The sequence below is a fragment of the Typopeltis vanoorti genome, chromosome 3, assembly GCF_054136105.1.
Source record: "Typopeltis vanoorti isolate ZY-2024b chromosome 3, IOZ_Tvanoo_1.0, whole genome shotgun sequence".
Classification (NCBI taxonomy): Eukaryota; Metazoa; Arthropoda; class Arachnida; order Uropygi; family Thelyphonidae; genus Typopeltis; species Typopeltis vanoorti.
Window position 1 is genome coordinate 53,350,212 of NC_143551.1, and position 24,833 is coordinate 53,375,044.

The following is a 24,833-nucleotide window of genomic DNA, read 5'->3' on the forward strand; positions in this document are numbered from 1 at the left end:
ACGGGGAATCTGTCACTTAGCTCCGGAAACAGCCAATAACATCAGACTTGACGTAGCTAACATCCTCTCCCAGTTGTGACCTCCAGAAAGTAGTTTATCTTCCAGACAACTCTCTGCCCTCAGAAAATTATTGAAAGAAAAAAGTATCATCATTACCAGAGCTGATATGGGTAATGCCACAGTCGTCCTTAACACCTCAGAATATAATCAGAAAATGGATATTATTCTCTGGGAACGTGCTACCTACATACCCCTTGAACACGATCCCACAAAAACTCAAGTTAAAAAATTAAAAAACCTACTAAAAAACATGTCCTCCTGACATTTCAAAAATACTCAATCCTTTCGGTTCTTGTCCCCCCCTTGGATATATGGTTTACCTAAAATTCACAAACCCAATTCTCTGCTAAGACCTATAGTAGATGCCACTAATGCACCTTGCTACAAATTCAAATTGTCAAAGCAGCTAGCTAACGCTCTGATCCCCCCCCCCCCATCACTGGTCTTACCACATCTTGTGTAAAAAACTCGACCCACTTTAAAAACTTAATTGAAAATCTTACTTTAAATAATACAGATATATTGGTCAGCTTTGACATCATTTCATTGTTTACCAATATCCTCCTAAATGACATCTTAACACTCTTAAAAAACGTTTTTCCTTCTGATATCTTAGAGCTCTTTTCCTTTGCCATCAATTTTGGTTATTTTTCTTGGAAGAAGAAAATCTACAAACAGATAGAGGGAACTGCCATGGGGTTTCCCCCCTTCTCACCCCACTCTTGCCAATTTTTACATGGAAAAGTTTGAAAAATGAGCCATAGACTCTTCCCCTCTAAAACCTTCTGTCTGGCTAAGATATGTAGATGATGTGTTCTCTATTTGGCCTCATGGCCCAGACACATTAGACTCCTTCCTCAGTCACCTCAATTGCCTACATCCAAGAATTTAGTTTATGATGGAAAAGGAAAATAACAATAGTTTACCCTTCCAAAAACTTACTCATACAGGCAAATACATTCACAAACTCTCCATAGAGGGTGCACCACTTAGATAGTACTTAAGTTTCACACATTTGTTTTACTTATCATTGTATTATATTTGTGTGTGTTGTTACAAAGAGTTTTTTGTAATCCCTGAAGATGTCTCTGTGCCTGAGATAAAATATTGGGAGCATTAAAATTAATTTTAATCCTTTCTCAGTGCTGATAATATTCCTTTAAACCTCCAACATGAATTCTTCACAGCACTTAAGCCTCAACACACTTATAATGTCTATCCTTCTCAGAAAAGTAGTAATACTAAAAATCTAATTTTCATTAAATTGTAGCATTCAGCAGTAGTCCCTAAAAAGGGGATAAAATTAAGCCATTAAACTGTCATCGCATTGCTTTCACCTCAATACTCTCAAAAATGATAGAAAAGGTTATCAACAACCAACTTCTCCACTACCTGGAGACCCATCAGTCAATTAGTGATCCTCACTATGAATTCTGCCATTCCTGTTCTAAGGATCTCCTCACTCACCTTAATCATTTTTGGATACAGGCAATGGAAATATTTGGACTAACTCTATGGTTACTCTTAATATTTCCAAGGCATTTGTTCATGCTTGATCACCTCAACATTCTACCACTGGTATGATCTTCCTGCACTCTCTCTCTCTCTCTCTTGGCCTTTGTGATTGGATATGGTTACCTCTGGTTGTTTATTGCATGTCATAATGGATGGCTTCCTCTCAGATATTTTTTATCAGTGCTGGAGTGCTCCAGATTCTGTACTTTCACCTATGCTTTTCCTCCTATACACCAATGACTTTCTCTCTCTCTCTCTCTCTCTCTCTCTCTTCTCTGACTTCTGATCCTATATGTCACTTTGTTGATGGCACTACTCTCCATTTCTGCTCTTTATTTACCAACCTTGTAGGATTCAGGATTCAAGATCTTCCATAGCCACTGTCTTAAACAGATATCCTCACCATTTTCAAGTGGGATAAGATAATCTTGTGAATTTCAGTACTATAAAAATACAGTCCTGTCATACTACCCAGAAGAAAGATCCTACTTTCTTCACTCCTTCCTCTTACATTTGATCATTTTTTAATTTCCAGTGAGGATCAGTTTCTTCTTCTTTCATCACCATCTAGTTTATCCTGGAATTGATTGATTGATTGATTTAACCCTTCAGCCATTTCTGACTCTTGGAAACTTAGTAGGCAAGTGTTTTTTTTTACTGAAGCAATGATACCAGTTCCTAGCATCATTGCTTCAGTAGAAAGTTTTCTCTTTAGCAAATGTATTATGAAAAATTGATTTCATATTCACAGTAAAATTGGTGATAATTATAAAACTTGTTTTCAAAGAAATGGGACGCAATGATTTTCACATGTTTCTGCCTAATGAAAAAAAACATTAGGAAAAAAAAAGGGGTACATTCTTCTTAAAATTATATAAGAGAACATGTCAGCTGTATCAGGCACTACAACAAAATCCTAAGAAACTGTAATGCAGCACTCTCTCCCACCAACCCAAATAGTTCATGTCTCTCTCTTTCTTTTTTTTTTTTTTTTTTTTTTAAATATTGGATGATCTATTTTAATCACCTGCCCCCTCCCCTTGACTCAAACACTCAACAGCACTGAAATGTTATAGGTCTTGAAACTTATGCATGGGATCTATATAAAAAAATGAAATGCAGCTTTCATTATAAAACTGATTTTGTTTTTCATTGTGTTCACTATGTAGTATTCCTTATTGTCTGTTGCATTTTTTTTAAAAAATGTAACTCATATCAATGAAAGATTGCAAATCTACCATGAGTTGGATAAGGAATTTTTTTCTGTGATTTTTATTCATTTTTACCTGGTTGGAAATCCTTCTTTAGAGACTGAACAGAACTTTCAAGCCACCTTAGGCCTCCAGTAATTTGGGGAAACTGTCTCATACTGGGGTGATGAAATTCATCTTCCATGTAAAAGATCTGCTGTAGATGACTGGATTGAATTTATTTTTAATCTTCTATTGAATTATTATTCATCTGTCATTGTGGATAAAAAAAAATAAAAATAAAATTATCATAGACAGAAAAAAATAAAATAAATTAACTTGTGTTTCAGATCATATTCTTTTATATTGATCATCCATTGTTGTTACAAAAGTTATTTGTAATCTCTGAAGATGTCTCGTGACTGAGATGAAATATTGGAAGCATTAAAATTAGTTTTAATCCTTTCCCAGTGCTGAAAATATTCCATTACATCCTCTGTCCAAAAACAAACCGAACTTTTGATAGAAAATAAAACACAGGTCAATTATAATTATTCAAATCATTATTTCAATCAATATATTCTCCCTCATCTTTGATACAGCGTTTGGCATAGTCAATTAATTGGTTAAATGAGTTTTTTATATCAGTTTTTGGGATATTGTTGAGGGTCGTGGTTACTGCCACTTACATTTTCAATGGTGTTGTATTGCTTTCCTTTCATTGGAAAATGAAGTCAGCAGAAGAGAAAGAAGTCACAGGGTGCTAAACCAGGTGAATATGGTGAGTGATCCAACACAGAAACATGGTTTTTGCTCAAAAACTGTCTCACAATGTTTGAACGATGAGATGGTGCATTATCATGCTAAAGTGACCAGCTGCGTGTATCACAATATTCGTGCCGTATGCGATGAATTCTCGCTATCAATCGCTTCAAAACTTCGAGATAAAACTCACCATTGACCGTTTGGCTAAGTGGAACGAATTCTTTGTGGATGATGACCTTGGAATTGTAGAAACAAATCAGCATTGTATTTACTTTTGACTTCTCCTAGCGACTTTTTTTTGGACCTCTCTTCTGGTGGTCTCCACTCATCATTCTAGTGCTTTGTTTCAGGCTCATACTCAAAACACCATGTTTTATCACCAGTAATGATTGTTTCAAGGAAGTTGGAGTTCTTACGAGCGGTTTTAATGAGGTCCTCGCAGTGTTCAATTCAATAAATTTTTTGGTCGTTGGTCAACTTGTGGGGAACAAATCGCGAGTTCAATTTACGAAGGCCCAAAATATTGTGCTCAGTTGATTTTGAAATCCCCAATTCATCTTCAAAGAGAAAAGAGTAAAGCTAATAATAATGGCAAATACCTGTTGGATTTCTGCTCAGGACATGGACTGGTTATTACTAATACAATGTTCCAACATAAAAATGTGCACAAATTCACATGGAGAGAAGAGGGGAATAACAAAATTCTCATTGACTATGTTATTGTTGATAGTGATGTTTTCTCCCTGGTGCAGGACACCAGAGTGCATAGAGGATTTGAAATTGGAATTCATCACCATTTAGTCTTGAGCAGGATAAAATTGAATTTCATATTGAATAGAAGAACATATAAGAAAGTTTTAAAATGAATAAAAGTTGAGAGCAGCTCTCAGACGTGAACTATAAACTAAAATACATAAAGATTATTGAAGAAAAAATGAAAGAGTTTGAGAACAGCAACCAAACCTTGGAGATTCAGTTGCAAGCCTTGAAGAAAACCCTGATTGATTCAGCCAGAGAGACATGTGGTGAGGTTGTCTGCAAGGATAGAAAAATGAGAACTCCATGGTGGACACAGGAAGTTAAAGAAGAAAGCATATCAAAAGTTCCTAGCAAATAAATCAGCTTGTGCTCTTAGAGAATACAGAGACAATGTAACTGTAAAACTAGCTAAACAAAAGTCATGGGAGGACTTTGGTAAGAACATAGAAAATAAATATCAAGAAGTTGGCAAGATATTCTGGATGTTGTTGAAGAAGCTCAGAAATGGAGGAAACAGCTGTAAAAGGAATTAGAGATGATACAGGTAACATGAAAACTGGAGAAAAAGATATCCTTGAAGTATGGAGTGATTACTTCGAAAAATGGCTAAATAAAACATGCAGTGATCACAAAACAGCGCTAAAAAACACTGACCAAGCATCCAGTCAGGAATACATATCCATACTTGAAGTAGAAAAAGCTATTAAAAGCCTGAAATGTGGAAAGGCAGCAGGAGTAGATGATATTTGACCAGAAATGCTCAAGTATGGAGGTATAAAGGTGTTATAGTGGCTGCACTGCATAGTTCAGAAGGCCTGGACAGAAAGACGAATTCCAGATGATTGGAGTAGAGCTTTCATAGTACCCATATATAAAAAGGGAAATAAAACTGAATGTGAGAATTACAGAGGTATTTCATTACTGAGTATTCCTAATAAGTCATGTGTAAGTATATTTGAGAAACAGTTGAGAAGGATTGTGGAAGAGAAGCTTGGTGAAGAACAAGCTGAATTTCGGCCAAGTAGAGGCTGTCAAGATCAGATTTTCACTTTACGATAGATAGTTGAGAAATCATGTGAATATAACAAAGATCTGTATTTAAGTTTTGTTGATCTGGAAAAGGCATATGAACATGGTGCCAAGAGAGAAGTTATTCGAAACACTATAATTATATGGTGTCAATGGGGCATTATATCAAGCAATAATTAGTCTTTATTTGAGTTGTAATTCAACAGTTAGAATTGAAGGAAGTACAGGAAGATGTTTTGATAATAAATCTGGTGTCAGACAAGTACGTACATTATCTCCTCTGTATTTCATTATCTATATGGATCACATTATGAAGGAAAGCGGTAATAAACTTGATATCAAAATTGGAGATGTTAATCTCAGCACTTTACTTTATGCAGATGATGTTATACTTGTAAATAAATCTGCTACAAGTGTGCAAGATTCCCTGACTAAAGTGAATAACTGTTGTAATAGATATGGTATGAAGGTCAGCATTAAAAAGATAAAGACTATGAAAATAGGCAGAAACATTGAAAAACCTATGGAACAAATAAAACATTTCAGCTACTTAGGCATGATTTTTAGTGAAGATGGTAAATTAAATATGGAAATAGACAACAGAATCAACAAAGCTGGTATGGTAGGAAATCAACTGAATAAATTTATATGGAATAAGAGAGATATTAACCAAAACACTAAATTAGCTGTATATGGTATTCAAGCCAATTTTAACTTATGGATCTGAGTGGGGGTGCTAAGGTTCAAAGCTGTATAACTGGTAGGAAACCTCCACATAGCCTTTAAAGGAATGCGGAGAACCAACCAGGGCTTCTGGCCTAATGCCCAATCCTCACCTTCTCGTGGTGCATCCTGTTGGGTATCTACCTGGATACTGAATGAATGGGGATGGGCTGCTAATTTGGTATTTAGCCAACCAAATTGTATTCTTATTGGCTTAAACCAATATAGAAAATGATGGTACAACACGACAAAATTTCATGCTGGCTAGGATGTCGCCTGGTTAAACAAGTGTTTTCACCAGGGAACCAGGGCGAACAGTGAAAAGTCAGCTACTGGAACAAATCTGAAAGCACACTCCCCACTCAACGTCACCAGAGTTAAAGATCAGTACTATCAACATAAGAAGCCTGAATGGCAAAGAAATGGAGCTAGGTGAGGAATTAGATGAGTACCAGATCGACATAATAGTGCTGACTGAAACAGAAAAGACGAAATCTGGTGAAATCTTTCTGAACAATAAATACAAAATGTTATATTCAGGAAATGACAATCAAGGAAAAGATGGAGTAGCCATAGTATTCAACACAAAATACAAAGCTAATCTTCTTGAATGGCAGGCGGGCTCAAGTAGAGTGATGTGGGTAAATATCAGAATGGGGAATTGGACAATGAGACTAATTTGTGCCAATGGTCCCACAGAAGATTCTACTAAGGTAGAAGTGGAGGAATTTTTTGATGCTTTAGAAAAAGCAACTGACACAATGAAAAAGGAAAAGTTGGTCCCTTGTTGGGGATCTAAATAGCAGAGTAGGAAATGATTGTCAGAAATACAAAAATATTTTGGGGAAAATTTGGAGAAAAGAGCAAAGCTAATAATAATGGCAAATACCTGTTGGATATCTGCTCAGGACATGGACTGGTTATTAATAACACCATGTTCCAACATAAAACTGTGCACAAATTCACATGGAGAGAAGAGGCAAGGAATAAGAAAAGTCTCATTGACTAGGTTATTGTTGATTGTAATGTTTTCTACCTGGTGCAGGATACCAGAGTGTATAGAGCATTTGAAATTGGAAGCGATCACTATTTAGTCTTGAGCAGGTTAAAATTGAATTCCATATTGAAAAGAATAACATGTAAGAAAGTTTTAAAGCGAAGAAAAGTTGAGCAGCTCTCAGATGTGTACTATAGACTAAAATACACAAAGATTATTGAAGAAAAAATGAAAGAGTTTGAGAACAGGAACCAAACCTTGGAGATTCAGTGGCAAGCCTTGAAGAAAACCCTGATTGATTCAGCCAGAAAGGCATGTGGTGAGGTTGTATGCAAGGATAGAAAAATCAGAACTCCATGGTTGACACAGGAAGTTAAAGAGTCAGTGAAGTTAAAGAAAAAAGCATATCAATAGTTCCTGGCAAATAAGTCAGCTTTTACTCTTAGAGAATACAGAGACAAATGTAAGAAAGCTAAACACTGTGTAAAACTAGCTAAACAAAAGTCATGGGAGGACTTTGGCAAGAACATAGAAAATAAATATCAAGAAGGTGGAAAGATATTCTGGAGGTTGTTGAAGAAGCTTAGAAATGGAGGAAAGAGTGCTGTAAAAGGAGTTAGGGAGGATAAAAGTTACATGAAAACAGGAGAAAAAGATATCCTTGAAGTATGGAGTAATTACTTCGAAAAATTGCTAAATGAAACAAGCAGTGTACAGTGGTAAAAAACTCTCAACAGTCTGGAATACATATCCATACTTGAAGTAGAAAAAGCCATCAAAGGCTTGAAATGTAGAAAGGCAGCAGGAGTAGATGATATTTGACCAGAAATGCTGAAATATGGTGGTATAAAAGTCTTACAGTTGCTGCACTACATAGTTCAGAAAGCCTGGACAGAGGGACGAATTTCCGATGATTGGAGTAGAGCTCTAATAGTACCCATATATAAAAAGGGAAATAATACTGAACGTGAGAATTACAGAGGTATTTCCCTACTGAGTGTTCCTGGCAAGATCTATGCAAGCATTTTTGAGAAACTGTTGAGAAGAATTGTGGAAGAAAAGCTTGGTGAAGAACAAGCTGGATTTAGACCAAATAGAGGCTGTCAGAATCAGATTTTCACATTACAACAAATAGTTGAGATATCATGGGAATATAACAAAGATCGGTATTTAAGTTTTGTCGAACTGGAAAAGGCATATGACAAGGTGCCAAGGGAGAAGCTATTCAATATGCTACAGTTATATGGTGTCAATGGGGCATTATATCAAGCAATACTTAGTCTTTATTTGAGTTGTAAGTCAGCAGTTAGAATTGAAGGAAGTACAGGAAGATGGTTTAATGTTAAATCTGGTGTGAGACAAGGATGTACATTATCCCCTCTGTTATTCATTATCAATATGGATCACATTATGAAGGAAAGTGGTATTAAACATGATATCAAAATTGGAGATGTTAATGTCAGCTCTTTGCTTTATGTGGACGATATTATACTTCTAAATAAATCCGCTACAAATCTGCAAGATTCTCTGAGTAAATTGAATAACTCTTGTAATAGATATGGTATGAAGATTAGCATTAAAAAGACAAAGACAATGGAAATAGGTAGAATTGTTGAAAATGTCATTCGTGTTGTGAACGGGGAACCTGTGGAACAAGTAAAATATTTCAGCTACTTAGGCACCATTTTTACTAAAGATGTTAAATTAAATATGGTTTTAAATATCTGCAAGATTCTCTGACTAAATTGAATAACTCTTGTAATAGATATTGTATGAACGTTAGCATTAAAAAGACAAAGACAATGAAAATAGGTAGAATTATTGAAAATGTCAATAGTGTTGTGAACAGGGAACCTGTGGAACAAGTAAAACATTTCAGCTACTTAGGCACGATTTTTACTAAAGATGTTAAATTAAATATGGAAATAGACAAACAGAATCATCAAAGCTGGTATGGTAAAAGTCAATTGAATAAATTCATATGGAATAAGAGAAAAATTAGTCGGAACACTAAATTATCTGTATTCAAGACAGTGTTGAAACCAATCTTAACTTATGGATCCGAGAGGTGGGTCCGAAGTAAAACACTTGACCAAAGACTATAGAACACAGATATGAGAGTCCTGAGAAAGATTAGAGGCGTGAACAGATGGCATCAATGGCAATATCATATTAAAAACGAGGATACTAGGAAAGAACTTGACATTGTCAGCATCCAGGAATGATTAGCAGAGCTAATCTCTGGTGGTGTGGTCACTTAAACAGAATGGGCAAGGAAAGATTAGCAAAACAAGTGTTCTCTGCCAGGTTGGCAGGAAAACGATGCAGAGGAAGACCAAGATATAGGTGGATTGATACGGTATAGTGTGTGCCTTAGACGATAGAAATATAAGATCTGATGATGAAATTATTGGAGTCTTGACATGTAACAGACTGATTTGGAGGAAAACTGTAAGTAGGAAGTTAGTAATGATGTGTAAATTTTTCATGTAGTACTATCATATCCTGTATCCCCCTTGAAGGTACATGTCAGGAATTTGATGATGGTGGATCTGAGAGCTTGGTCAGAAGTAAAACACTTGACCAAAGACTAGAGACCGCAGATATGAGTCCTGAGAAAGATTAGGGGCATGAGCAGATGGCATCGATGGCAATATCATATTAAAAATGTGGATATTAGGGAAAAAAGTTGACATTGTCAGCATCCAAGAATGCTTTAGCAGAGCTAATCACTTAAACAGAATAGGAGAGTAAAGATTAACAAAACAAGTGTTCTCTGCCAGGTTTGGAAAAAGACCCAGAGGAAGACCAAGAAATAGGTGGATTCATATGGTAAAAAAGTGTCTTAGAAGACAGAAATATAAGATCTGATAATGTTGGAGTCTTGAATGGTAACCAACCGATTTGGAAGAAAATTGTAGATAGGAAGTTAGTAATGATGTAATTTTTCATGTAGTACTATCATATCCTGTGCACCCCCCTAGAAGGTATATATATTTCATGTAGTACTATCATATCCTGTACACCCCTAGAAGGTATATATCAGGAATTTGATGATGATGATCTTCAATCAATCTCGCGGATGATTTCGGGTTTTCTTTGATGAAATGATACACTTTTTGGATGTTAACTTTGCTCAGTCCAGTTTTTGGATGGTCTGGCTCTTTGTCTTCCTCAAGTGTCTCACGACCACTTTGAAATCACTTAAACCACTCGTAAACTTGAGTATGGGATAAGCATTCATCACCGTATGCTTTTTGAAGCATTTGATGTGTTTCGGTAAAACGTTTACCAAGTTTAACACAAAAGTCAATCGCTGCTCTCTGTTTGAAACTCATTTTCTGAACATTTGTCAAAACACACTGTCACTCTTGGCACTATAACTCGGCATCTAATGAAACAAATGTGATAAACAGTTGACACAACACTATTGAAGGTTGCCACTTTCGACAACAAAAAGTTACAATAAGTGGCGCCACTAGTTTCTTCTCTTTTTGAAAACTTCTGTTTCTTGTACAGAGGGTGTAAACCTCCAAAATGATTTTTTTAAAAAAAATCTGTTTGCTTGCATTCCCTTCCTTACCCCCTTTTCATATTTAAAAATCATCAGCCACTCTATGAGAAACTGTCACAAATCAAAACTCTCCATTTCTTTCTTCGTGAACATAATGCTGTTCCAACTCAAGTTTCATTTTTCTAAATCTTTTCTTATTTGGTCTGTTTGCCTTTTCTCATCAGTTTTCATTTCATGCATAAGATTTTCATATTCCCTAATATGTTTGGATAGTTTTGTGATTATGGAAACTTGTGAATATCTTAGGTAGCAGGTGAAATTCAGCGTCCTCTGTGAAACCATCAATCTGCTTATTGGAGGTTTGACATGATCTGAAAAAAAGGGATAGGGATTCTTCCTAGATTATTTATCTCTTAGTCCACCCATGGCTTAATGTGTTATGTTATCAAAGGTTCCGGAATGGGATTGATATACAAAAAAAAAAAATAAAATAAATCAATATTTGTTTCTTGTATTTTTTTCTCCCAAGCAACCCCTATTTTTGAAGAAAGCAAATATGATAAAGATAAGAAATTTCTTCATCTCGTTTTTCATCATTTTGCTGATTATGACATCTTTTGTTTGGTAATATAAATGTTACATAAATCAAGATTTATGCAATGTTTATAAAACTTTTGCTAGTTATTATTGGAATTTGTGAGATTTTGGATTTTATTTACTAAAAACATGAATATTTAAGTGTGACTTTTAATCATTATTCTGAGAATAGCTTGTTTTATTTTATTTTATTTAAGGTTACTAATAAAGATAAAGAGGGAAGAAGAAAAGTCCATGAGGCCATACGACATAACTTTTCTGGTTTGGAGAGTCATACTGAAGATAAAGAAGATTGCAAAGTCATTGTAGTAACTAATAGTAATAGTCAAAATAAGAGAGGTTGGTAAAAGGATTATACACAGTGGTATATAAATTATTGTTTAACCATACTTAGCATTTCTATTCATCATCATCTCTTTGAAATGGTCACTATGTTTAATCTTTGGCAGAACATTGATTTTGAGCAAAGTCAGTAAATTTTTACAAAGGAGCCTAATAAAAATAATTTTAGGCAGAAAGTATACAAATGATCAAGTCCTTGTAGTTCACAGATGATATCGACATATATCTTAATCAGCAAGTGCTGTCCACATTATTGTTATTGAGCACCGAGCACCTTGTCAATCGTGAATATACTAGATTCAGTCATATTCAATGTAATGTATGCAATTTATATTTAATAGTTTATTTACTCTTAACATTGTAAATGATCATGAAAATAACACCTGAGGTGGTACAACATATGCATTTATTTTGTAAAGCATTTTACATAGAAGACTCCTTAAAGAGGATTTTCATGTTTAAATTGCTATCTGCATTATCACTTTTGATTTTCTCCAGCATATTCTGCAACTCCCTGAAATAGCAGTCACTTAGACTAGATGTAACATACTGAATAAAGCAGATGCTGTTATGTTTATAATTCTGATTTTAGCTGATTTCTAGATTTATCCATAGTAGTATGAAGAAAAATAGGAGTAATTACTTTGTTACATTGTTAATTACTGGTATTCACTTATTATAGCATAACAGAACATGAGATGCAGTTAGACCTTATTCAAATTGTCTTTGATTTAAATGACAGTGCTTTTGCTTACCCAGTGACAAATGTTTAGAGGCAAAAACAAATCACATAAAAAAAAAAGTTACAGTTGCTGTTTACAGGTGGAACCACAAGGCAGGTGAGTATGATATACTTACAAGGCAGCTTGAAGCAGTACGATGGCATAAAGATCTGCAAAGGAAGGATGTTCACAGTGCATGGAGATAGTTAAACGGCATCTGGAGGAAGCAATATCACACTATATATCATGGGTAGAAGGGTAAATCAGGTAGGAGTTAGATGGATGAGTGGTATCATGTTAGAGGTTTAATGGAGTATTGACAGCACTAAGAAAGGATTAAAAACTATTTTAATGCTTCTAATATTTCATCCCAGTCACTGAGACATCTTCAGGGAAGTGCAGATAACACTTGTAATATACACACAGACAAAAGCAACACAATACAAAATGAAACACACGGGTGTTTTATTTTGTATTGTGTCCATAGAGGGCATACCACCTATCTGGATGTTGTGCCCTCTATGGGCATTTGTAGGATGCCTAGGTTTGTAAATTGCGATCTCTGAGGATTAATGTTTCCCAAATTTCGGGAAGTTTATTACAGGCCTTATTTGTTTAAATTTGGTTGATTTCTGACTGCCACTGCAAATTCCAAAAACAGTCTTTTTTAAATTTATTGTGATGGAGCAATTACAAACAGATAGAGAGAACTGCTAGGGGTTTCCCCTCCTCTCATCCCCACTTGCCAGTTTTTAGATGGAAAAGTTTGAAAATGAGCTATAGACTATGTCCCCTGCTCACTCAAACCTTTCTCTCTGGCTAAGATATGTAGATAATGTGTTCTCTATTTGGCCTCATGGCCCAGACACATTAGACTCCTTCCTCTGTCACCTCAATAGTCTACATACAAGAATCTAGTTTACTGTGGCAAAGGAAATAATAGTAGTTTACCCTTCCTAGACACCTTAGTGATTCACCTTCCGAATGGTAACCTCTCCTTCACTGTATACAGAAAACCCACTCACACAAGCAGATACATTCACACACTTTCCCACTACCATGCTTCTCAACAATATAGCATCATTAAAACTCAACCCAATAGAGGTTACAATCTTTGTTTCAGTGGAACCTCTCTTTCAACAGAACTCAACCATATGTACAACATCTTCCTATTCAAATGCTACAGTTCTTAAAGAATTTAAAAAAATAATCAATCCTCCCCCCTCCTCAATCCTCGGCCATCCATTCAGTTCAGAAGGATTTCAGAAATGATTTCACCATCACCTACATGCATGAAAAATACAACCAGGTCTTTACAAAAAAAAAAAAAACCTCTTCACAACTTTTTAAGCCTCACTGAAAACTTGCTACCCTTATCTGTTCTACCAAAGATCAACTCCTTTCTCTCTCAGTGTCTGCAGTATATAAAGTACTCTGTTCCTACAAGTTGAGATATTTTGGACAGGCAAGGAGATAGATTAGTCACCATCCATTTAGATCATAGGTTCCCAAACTTTTTTGGGCCACCTCCCACTTTGCAAGACATAAATTTTGCAACACCCCCCATTATGACAGTTTTCTGCGTTCAAGCCGTTTGATATTTTTGACGTAAATAGCACTGAATAATACCTTTTGAAAGCCAGTGAACTTCTGTGTGAAGCAGCAAACGATTGAAATCTTCATCGTTTTCACTACAAAGTTGGCTAAACAATCTGTCGCTCAATGAATTGCTTCTAATCTTGTTGACTACTCTAGTAACGTAATGGAGCGACGTGTGCAGGTGTTCACTTAAATTTTTCGCAACCAAATGTAGACGATGAAGAACACAATGTATAGCGAGTACATTTCGTACTGCTTGTTTCAAATGCGCTATGAAACCCTTGTGGTGCCCTGTCATTGCTGGAGCACCATCAGTAGCAACAGACAAAATATTACGAATAGGAATGTCTTTCTCTTGAAAAAACTTATTCATGATATTAAACATAGATTCTCCCTTTGTATCCGCTTCCAAGTTTTTAGCAACTAATAATTCTTGACAAACTTTTTCTTCTTTTATGAATCATACGTATGATAAGAGTAATGGTTCATTATTTGGGAGAGTTGATTCATCGAGTTGAATGGAAAATTGGCATGTCTTCAAATAATCGCACAATGATTTTTCAACTTCTTCAGCCATTTCATCGATTCTTCTTTGCACTGATTTATTGCTCAAAGGAATTTTCCTGATGATATCTGACGCTGGTTTATGAAGCACAGTGTTTATTACTTCTTTTACTGCCGGCAAGACTAATTCCTCACCAATTGTGTGTGGTTTTCCCGCTTTTGCGATTAATAATGAAATATTATAAGAAGCTTGTAACCCGTCATTATCTTGTTTAGTGAACGACGTAAAAAGTTTTGATATAGTTAGACGTTTAAAATATTTTTCTTCTAGTACTTGAAAATAGGACAAATCTTTATCCTTTTTGTCAGCATGCTTTTAGTCAAATGCATGCTGACAAAAGGTTCGTAGGAGACTGAATAAAACCATATTTCAAACACTCAATACTGTACTGTCGACATTTCTTCTTATATTCAGACATAAAGAAGTAATAAAATTTGCAAAACTATTCACAAAATAAAAGATTTAATGTACACTTTGTATGACTCCACTTATCTATCACACTTTCGACTGATGATTGTTGGCAAAGCACACAAAAAATAATGAAACTTATTCCTGAACCACTGGTATTTATAGATTTGAAATCTAGCCTGAATCTACTTGCATGCATTGACTTGTTTGCGGTACCATCGTACTCGTGCTTTGAACAAGTCACTGCAAGCATCCGTATTCCTGTCAAAACATGCTGAATTGAGTGAATTACCTACGTAATGGTTGACCGACATACTACTAGTTAACACTCGTCTGCTGCGTGGATAGACTAAAGCCTGTATGGCACGATCAATTTTTACAATAGCAAAAAATGAATAAATTTTTTAAGTATATGAAAAATAGAAGTTAAAATATCCATATGACACGTTCAATTTTTTATTTTGCACGCAAGCGCATTTTGTTCATCTGACCACGACATTGTTCAAATAATTATAAATAATAATTAATAAATAAAATAATTACATAAGATATAAACAACAAACCTACAAAACATAACCACAGAAAACAGCATAATAAGTTTCGAATAATATTTGCTTTGTTTTTTCCCTCTAGTTAGCAATATAAGTTAGTACTAACTAGGCTAACTAAAATTTATGATTTTATTTCTTTCTTGCCATTATTATTTTTACTCGTAATATTAAATTATATAAAATTGGGTTTATTTTTGTACAAATCAATTAGAAAAGTGGTTTTATATATTTTATATATATTATGAAATATATAATAAATATATTTGCCTGTAAACATAACCTATTATACACACACATATACATGCTCTATTTTCTCATTGACATAGAAAATTGACATCTATTTCTATCTGACATGGTAACTTTTCAAATGATTAAATAATTGAAATAGAAAATTGATAAAAAAAATTGATCGTGTAAGATGGGCATAAGATGAATTAAAATGCAATATTTAAATTTTAAATGATTATCTAATTGCAAAATCACGAAAATAATTAATTTTTAAATATATATTATTAATTTCTTCTATAAAGAGCCACCAACCCCTAGACCGCCTGAATGCCCCCAAATGCTTTTGATCCCACTATAGCCCCCCCCCCCCCAGAAGGCTTCAGCACCCACTTTGGGAACCTATGATTTAGATGAATACAAAACTTGCATCTGCAATCACAACTATAGTCAATCTGGTCTTGCAGACCATGTATTGGATTCCACTCACAGGATCTTCTGGAAAAATCCACCATGGTCCATCACAGTAAATTTCAAAAAGAAAGACTGTTTTTGGAATCTGCAGCAGCAGTCAGAAATCAACTGAATTTACACAAATATGGTTGCAAGAAACTTCCCAAAAATTGTGAAACATTTTCTCAAACTTTCTCCTTAGAGATCCCAATTTACAGTCCTAAAAAAAAAAAGAAAGAAAAAAGAAAAATTGTGGAGGGTATATAAGGAGAAATTTGACCAGCATGGTAGGAAAGGCAGAATCAGATTATGAGAAGAAAATGACCAAGCAGGTGAAAGGACATCTCCAAGAGTTTTTTTTGTTATGTGGCAAGTAGGGAGAAGAATGTCTATGGAAGGATAACTTTAATGAATGCAGATGGCAGAGAGGTAACAGAGGCAGACAAAATTAATTGTTCAGCTACTGAGTGACCACTTTGCTGGGGTATATAATCCAAGTGAAGATATTGTTATGGCAGTGGTGACAGGGGCTGATGTGAGAACAGAGGTCTGAGAATTGGAGGTATTTAGGATATTGAAGAATCTGAATGTAAATACAGCTGTGGGATTGGATGGAATATTGGCTTGCATTTTAAGAGAATGTGCAGAGGAAATGGCACTGCCTTTGACTAGACTATTTAATTTAAGTCTCAGCTATGGCAAAATAATTCCTTTGCATGAAGGAGGAGAATCTAAGTGTGTGGTAGCAAATTATAGACCAATCAGTATCTCAGGAGTGGTGGTAAAAGTACTGGAAAAGTTGGTCCAAAAGAGAATTCAGGAAAGTTGTAGCATGTGTTTGTGAAGGGTTGGTCTACAAACATTTTATAATAGAGCAACAGCTGAGTTGGATAAAGGGAACTTGCTGCAGGATTTTGCAAAGGCATTTTATTGGATACCACATATGGGCAGTGTGGGCAAAATGATGGATTTCAATTTTATGTGGACAAGTGAAAAGTTATGCATTTTAGGAGACAAGCTGTATTCTACATTGTTGAGAACTGTGCTCCAGGAAATTGATGAAGCCAGGAATTTGGGATAGTAGTAGTAGATAGATAGTTGAAGTTTAGAGGCCATATTGCTAAAGTGGCTAGGATAATCAGAGGATTACTTCCTTATTGAAGAACGTGCAAGCAAGCAGAGATAAGGAAGTTAACAGTCCTCTTTATAAAGCCTTGATACGACCACATCTGGATTACTGTGCTTAGGTCTGATCACCTGAATTTCTTGGGAATGAGGAAGTGGTGGAGAGGATCCAGAGGTGAGTGACCAAGATGGTGAGTGGTTTGTGGAATGCTTTCTATGAGGATAGATTTAGGTTTTATGGATTGCAAAAGTTGGTTGATAGGCAAAAAAAGGGGAGAGATATGATAAAAACATTTAAGTTACTAAAAGAATTTTATAGGATTGATACAGGGGAAATATTTCAGCATTTGGCTAGAGGTGGCAGAACAAGCAGACATTCCTGGAAGTTGGGTAACAGTATGATTAGCAAGAGCATGAGGACTATATTTTTTGCTTTATGAGTAGTGAATGAATGGAATGGGTTGCCTGAGTCAGTTGTGAGCACTTTGTCTGTTAATGGTTTCAAAGAGAGGTACTATAGATATAGTGTTGATAGTTTTGGTCTCCAACAATGAGTCTTAGAACTCCATGGGAGGTGCCTGTGCAATGATAATAATATCCTAAACTTGTGGTCCTTTGGCACATTATTGTTAAACAGTTAGTGTCAGGTTTGTTTTAACTAGTCTAGACTTTCTTTGAACATGCTGGAGATACTTCAGCAATACCTTAGAGCACATACGGGCAACCCCCGGCCTGCGGGCCAGATCCGGTCCTCTACTTCTTTTGATCCGGCCCTAATCTATTTCAACGAAGTTTGTCTGATTCATGACGGGAGAAAACATGGTGTGTTCTACTAACTCACATTAAGCTGACGTCATATGATTTGCGCAAAACACACTATGTTTTCTCCAACCAAGGTCTCTTTCTCACTTTGACTAGCGGCATGTATGAACATGTTACAGCGTGTCAGTTCGGTACTTGCATTGGTGTTGTGCTTTGTTCAGTGCCTGCATTGATGTTATGTTCTGTTTGGTGCCTGCATTGATGTTGTGTTCTGTTCAGTGCCAGCGGTGTAGAAGACAATTTTGTTTGACAGTTCTGAATATCGCTTATAAATTTGGGACAATGTCAGGGGTTATTGCAAAAAAAAGAAAAGTAGATGCAGAGAATCGTCAATTTCAAGACAACTGGATGGAGGATTACTATTTTATTCTGAATAAAGGTTTGCCTGTATGTTTGCTGTGCAACAAATCCGGTATCCGTCAACAAAGAATACAACTTGAAGAGACACTTTGAGACATGCGGATCACCCAAAAATTGATGGACAGCTACGAAAAGATGAAATACAGAAGTTGAAGAAGAACTTGGATATCCAGTAGCAAATGTTCAACAAGCAAAGAACTCAGCACCACAGCATTGTCAAAGCCAGCTTTGTGGTAAGCAAAAAAATCGCTAAGCATTCTAAGTCATTTGGTGAAGGAGAATTTATCAAAGAATGTGCTGGATGTTGCAAATATAATATGTCCTGAAAAGAAAAAAGACTTAGAGAATATTCGTTTGTCGAGATGTCCGACGGATAGAAATTATGGCTGATGATATCAAAAAAAGTTTAAAAGAGAAGATTGCTAGATTGGAAGCATTTTCAATTGCTTTGGATGACAGCACCGATGCCTCCGATACAGCACAACTAGCAATATTTATTCGAGGATTTGATGCGGATTTCAACATCACAGAAGAATTATTGGCGCTTCGGCTGTTAAAAGGAACAACTACCGGTGAAGATATATTTGAAACAGTCAACACAGTCTTCGAGAGATTTGGGCTTAAATGGAGTTCACTATCTGGCATATGCACTGATGGAGCCCCTGCAATGATTGGTGCACAGAAGGGATTTATTGGAATAGTTCACGAAAGAGCAATAGAACTACAGATCCATCCGGAAAATTTAACAAATTTTCACTGCATTATCCACCAACAAAATCTGTGTGCAAAATCAATTAAATTCACAAATGTTATGGAAGTTGTAGTAGCCAGTATTAACTTTATTAAGTTATGTGCACTTAATTACCGCCAATTTAAGGAGTATTTGGCAGACCTATTTTCGGATTATGAAGATGTGTCTTATTATTGTGAAGTGAGGTGGTTGAGTAAAGGTAAAATGTTAAAACGATTTTATGATCTGAGACAAGACATTGCAGATTTTATGGACATAAAAGGAAACACGATTAACCAAGTAAAAGATGATGAGTGGGTGTGATTTAGCATTCCTTGTAGATGTCACTGGATACCTAAATGAACTAAATCTTAAATTGCAAAAACAAGGACAATTGGTTCATGAACTGCATGGACATGTCAAAGCTTTTTGTAATAAACTAAGATTGTTGGAAAGTCAGATAAGAGCTAAAAATTGTTATTGTTTTCCTACTCTAGCAACTCATAAAAATATCCCTTATAATTGTTTTGGAGATGAACAGAATGCACTAATAGAGCAATTTGATACAAGGTTTGCCGACTTCAAAAACAAAGACTCCACATTCGCTATATTTGCTCGTCCATTGGATGTTGATGTAAATAATGTGCCAGAAAACTTAGATGGAACTTTTTGAGCTTCAGGTGGATTTAGTGCTAAAATCACAATTTAACAACATTGCTTTGATGGATTTTTATAAATTTTATTTAGTGGAAGAAAAATATACAAATTTACGCGCCTTTTCAAGAAAAATCATTTATCTTTTCGGTTTTTTTGAGGATGAAATACAATAAATCAAAAATTCACACAAGAATAACGGACGAAAACCTCAAAAATTCTATGCGATTATCCTTAATATTAACATCAATATTGATAGTCTTAGTTGAAGTACAAGGCCAATCTTCACATTAAATTGTTATGTCGTTCATTATATTATAAAATTTATGTAGAGCTTTATACCAAAGCATTATATTATAAATAAATGAAATATGAAGTAGCAACTTGTTTTAATTCATTAAATATTAATTTATTTTATATAATAATTTGGTCCGGTCCTTGACTCAGAGACAGAATGATAATTTGGCCCCAGAACTAGGAAAGGTTGCCCATGCCTGCCTTAGAGGATAATAAATTTTATTTTAACATTCACTTGTTAATCTTATTTCTCTGATTAACACTAATATAAATGTTGGGAACATGTTTAAACATGTTTAATTTTATTTAATAGCTTTTGTTAACCCTAACAATCTTATTTAATATGTTTATTCTACTTACATATTTATTTATAAATTCTAAAAAATGGATCCTTTTTTTTTTTACAGGTAAGAAAGGAAAACGACAGGTCTGGCCAGCATCAAGGGGAAATTATACTCATTTTGTGATGTACAAAGAAAATCGAGACACAATGGATGCAATTAACACTATTGCTGCCCTGCTGAAGTAAATGATTTTCATATTATTCAAATAGTTATACTTTTTCCAAGGTTTAATTTTTTTGTATGAATTGTATTTCACTTATAAAAGTAAATTATATTTGAATATTATAGTTTGAAATTTGTGTTCATATCCTACAGTATTTCCCATCAGTTTAGGTATTTTTTTGAATCTCGCTTATGAAAAAGTTGTATACCAGTCAGATTTTTTTTAATACTATGGGTCAGCTAATGGCTAGATAATCAAGAACATGAATAATTTCACTTTATAGACCAAACATGGAACTTTGTGAATCCACTTTAGGCCTCCTCTAAGCTCAGTGAGCTACGAGGAGGCCTAAAGTGGCCTCCTCTTGTTCACTGAGCTATGAAAATCATTTGCCACCTGAAGACTTTCTAAATATACATGCCACAGTAGGATTCAAATCCATGGCCTATTGATAATATAGCAGAGAAACTATATTTGGCTAACCATGCAGGTGTTTAGGGCCTATTTCAAGTGTCTAGAGACTATTATTGTTAGTTCTTCATACTGACTGATGAAATTCCAAATAGAATTTCTCCAAATAGAGTATGAATCTATTAAATAGTGAGATGACACCAATTTTTATATTCCATACACAAATAGTCATTCAACCTATAATAGTATATTTGTACTATGGATGGGCAGAAAGTTGAGGAGAAGGAAGACGTTAATATTGAGTTTGATGACTTGTAGATTATATTCTAGAGTATAACTATATGGAAAGAGAAAGATTATTCTAAGAGACAGTAGTATAAGCAATGAATAAGAGGAGTAAAATTTTTTCTGATAGTTTGGAGATGAACTGAAAGAATGTTGAATACTTTATGTTGGGAGAAGTGTTGACTACCTTGAATGTTTGAAACTGGAAGTAAATGGATGTCAATTAGCACCTTCTTTTGTTCTTACAGTCATGGAAGAAAGTGGAAGAATATCATCAGTTTTCTTCCCAAAGACCAATGTATGAGCATCATATACAAGTACAGGTTGAAAGACTATGCTATTATTGAACCAAGAAGTTGTTAGGAGTGGATAGTTAGAGAAATAGGCTTTATTTGGGATTTTTTGAATGGACTATGATCTACATAATTCAGTTGCTTCACTCATGTCCTATAGAAGCAGAATGATTTTCCATTCAACTTCTATATGATACCTATATCCAAAGAATTCAGCTGGAGTAGAAAATCATTCTTTAAAATGAATAACACTTACTGTTCTTTTTAATTAATGAAGAGTGGATCTGGTAAGAACTCAGTAAATGTTTCCATCATCCAAAATGTGAAATGTACCATAAGTATGAAAATAATTTTCATGGTTTGGTAATTGGAAACATAGCCTTTAAAGGAATGCAGAGAACCGACCAGGACTTCTGACCTAATGTCCAATCCTCACTTTCTCGTGGTGCACCCTGTTGGGTATCTACCTGGATACTGAACAAACGAGGATGGGCTGGCAATTTGGGATTTAGTCAACCAAATTGTATTCTTATTGGCTTAAACCAAAATACAAAATGATGGTACAAAATGACAAAATTTCATGCAGGCTGGGGTGTTGCCTGGTTAAACAAGGCCCCCATTGTTTTTGCCAGGTAACCAGGGTGAACAGCGAAAAGTCAACTACTGGAACAAATCTGAAAAAACACCCCAACTCAACATCACCAGAGTTGAAGATCCGTACTATCAACATAAGAAGTCTGAATGGCAAAGAAATGAAGCTAGCTGAGGAATTAGATAAGTACCAGATCGACATAATAGGGATGACTGAAACAAAAAAGACAAAAACTGGTGAGATCTTTCTGAGCAATAAATACAAAATGTTACATTCAGGCAATGATAATCAAGGAAAAGAAGGAGTAGCCATAGTATTCAACACAAAATACGAGACTAATCTTCTTGAATGGCAGTCAGTCTCAAGTCGAGTAATGTGGGCAAATATGAGAATAGGGAACTGGACAATGAGACTTATTTGTGCCTATGGTCCCACTGAAGGTTCTACTAAGGTAGAACTGGTGGAATTTTTTGAGGCTTTAGAGAAAGCAACTGATACAATGAAAAATTAAAAGTTGGTCCTTGTTGAGGATCTAAATAGCCGAGTAGGAAATGATTGCCAGACATACAAAAATATTTTGGGAAAATTTGGAGAAAAGAGCAAAGCTAATAATAATGGCAAATACCTGTTGGATTTCTGCTCAGGACATGGTCTGGTTATTACTAACACCATGTTCCAACATAAAAATGTGCACAAATTCACATGGAGAGAAGAGGCAAGGAATAAGAAAAGTCTCATTGACTGTGTTATTGTTGATTGTAATGTTTTCTACCTGGTGCAGTACACCAGAGTGTACAGAGGAATTGAAATTGGAAATGATCACTATTTAGTCTTTAGCAGGATAAAATTGAATTTCATATTGAAAAGAATAACATGCAAGAAAGTTTTAAAGCTAATAAAAGTTGAGCAGTTCTCAGATATGAACTGTAGACTAAATTACACAAAAATTATTGAAGAAAAAATGAAAGAATTTGAGAACAGGAACCAAACCTTGGAGATTCAGTGGCAAGCCTTGAAGAAAACCCTGATCGATTCAGCCAGAGGCATGTGGTGAGGTTGTCTGCAAGGATAGAAAAATCAGAACTCCATGGTGGACACAGGAAGTTAAAGAGGCAGTGAAGGAAAAGAAGAAAGCATATCAAAAGTTCCTGGCAAGTAGTCAGCTTGTGCTCTTAGAGAATACAGAGACAATGTAAGAAAGCTAAACACTGTGTAAAACTAGCTAAACAAAAGTCATAGGAGGACTTTGGCAAGAACATAGAAAATAAATATCAAGAAGGTGGAAAGATATTCTGGAGGTTGTTGAAGAAGCTCAGAAATGGAGGAAAGAGTGCTCTAAAAGGAATCAGAGATGATAAAGGTGACATGAAAACAGGAGAAAAAGATATCCTTGAATTAGGTGTAATTACTTCGAAAAATTGCTAAATGAAACAAGCAGTGATAGTACTGTGGCAAAAAACACTCAACAGGCATACAGTCAGGAATACATATCCATACTTGAAGTAGAAAAAGCCATCAAAGACTTGAAATGTGGAAAGGCAGCAGGAGTAGATGATATTCGACCAGAAATGCTGAAGTATGGTGGTATAAAAGTCTTACAGTGGCTGCACTGCATAGTTCAGAAGGCCTGGACAGAGGGACAAATTCCCAATGATTGGAGTAGAGCTCTCATAGTACCCATATATAAAAAAGGAAATAAAACTGAATGTGAGAATTACAGAGGTATTTCCCTACTGAGTGTTCCTGGTAAGATTTATGCAAGTATACTTGAGAAACGGTTGAGAAGAATTGTGCCAGAAAAGCTTGGTGAAGAACAAGCTGGATTCAGACCAAATGGAGGCTGTCAAGATCAGATCTCTACTTTACGACAAATAGAAATCTTGCGAATATAACAAAGATCTGTATTTAAGTTTTGTCGATCTGGAAAAGGCATAAAAGGCGAAGAGAGAAGCTATTCAATATGCTACAGTTATATGGTGTCAAGGGGCATTATATTATGCAATACTTAGTCTTTATTTGAGTTGTAAGTCAGCAGTTAGAATTGAAGGAACTACAGGAAGATGGTTTAATGTTAAATCTGGTGTTGAGACAAGGATGTACATTTTCCCCTCTGTTATTCATTATCTATATAGATCACATTATGAAGGAAAGTGGTATTAAACATGATATCAAAATTGGAGATGTTAATGTCAGCTCTTTGCTTTATGCGGACGATGTTATCCTTCTGAATAAATCCGCTACAAATCTGCAAGATTCTCTGACTAAATTGAATAACTGTTGTAATAGATATGGTATGAAAGTCAGCATTAAAAAGACAAAGACAATGAAAATAGATAGAATTGTTGAAAATGTCAATTGTGTTGTGAACGGGGAACCTGTGGAACAAGTAAAACATTTCAGCTACTTAGGCATGATTTTTAGTGAAGATGGTAAATTAAATTTTCAGAATCAACATTTTCAGAATCAATTTTCAGACAACAGAATCAACAAAGCTGGTATGGTAGGAAGTCAATTGAATAAATTCATATGGAATAACAGAGAAATTAGTCAAAACACTAAATTAGTTGTATAGAAGACAGTGTTCAAACCAGTTTTAGCTTATGGATCTGAGAGCTGGGTCAGAAATAAAACACTTGACCAAAGCATAGAGACTGCAGATATGAGAGTCTTGGGGAAGATTAGAGGCACAGATGGCATCAATGGCAATATCATATTAAAAATGCGGATATTAGGAAAGAACTTG

At 35.2% G+C, this 24,833-nt stretch overlaps 1 protein-coding gene across 1 annotated transcript in view; it reads left to right on the forward strand.

Annotated features, from left to right (window-relative positions):
* Pus7 (pseudouridine synthase 7) overlaps positions 1-24,833 on the forward strand; it is a 184,876-nt gene that overhangs the window by 76,806 nt on the left and 83,237 nt on the right. Inside the window, exons 5-6 of the mRNA XM_090390419.1 lie at positions 11,347-11,488; positions 20,410-20,527. Of these exons, the coding sequence (XP_090246545.1) occupies positions 11,347-11,488; positions 20,410-20,527 (260 nt within the window). The remainder of the gene's footprint in view (positions 1-11,346; positions 11,489-20,409; positions 20,528-24,833) is intronic.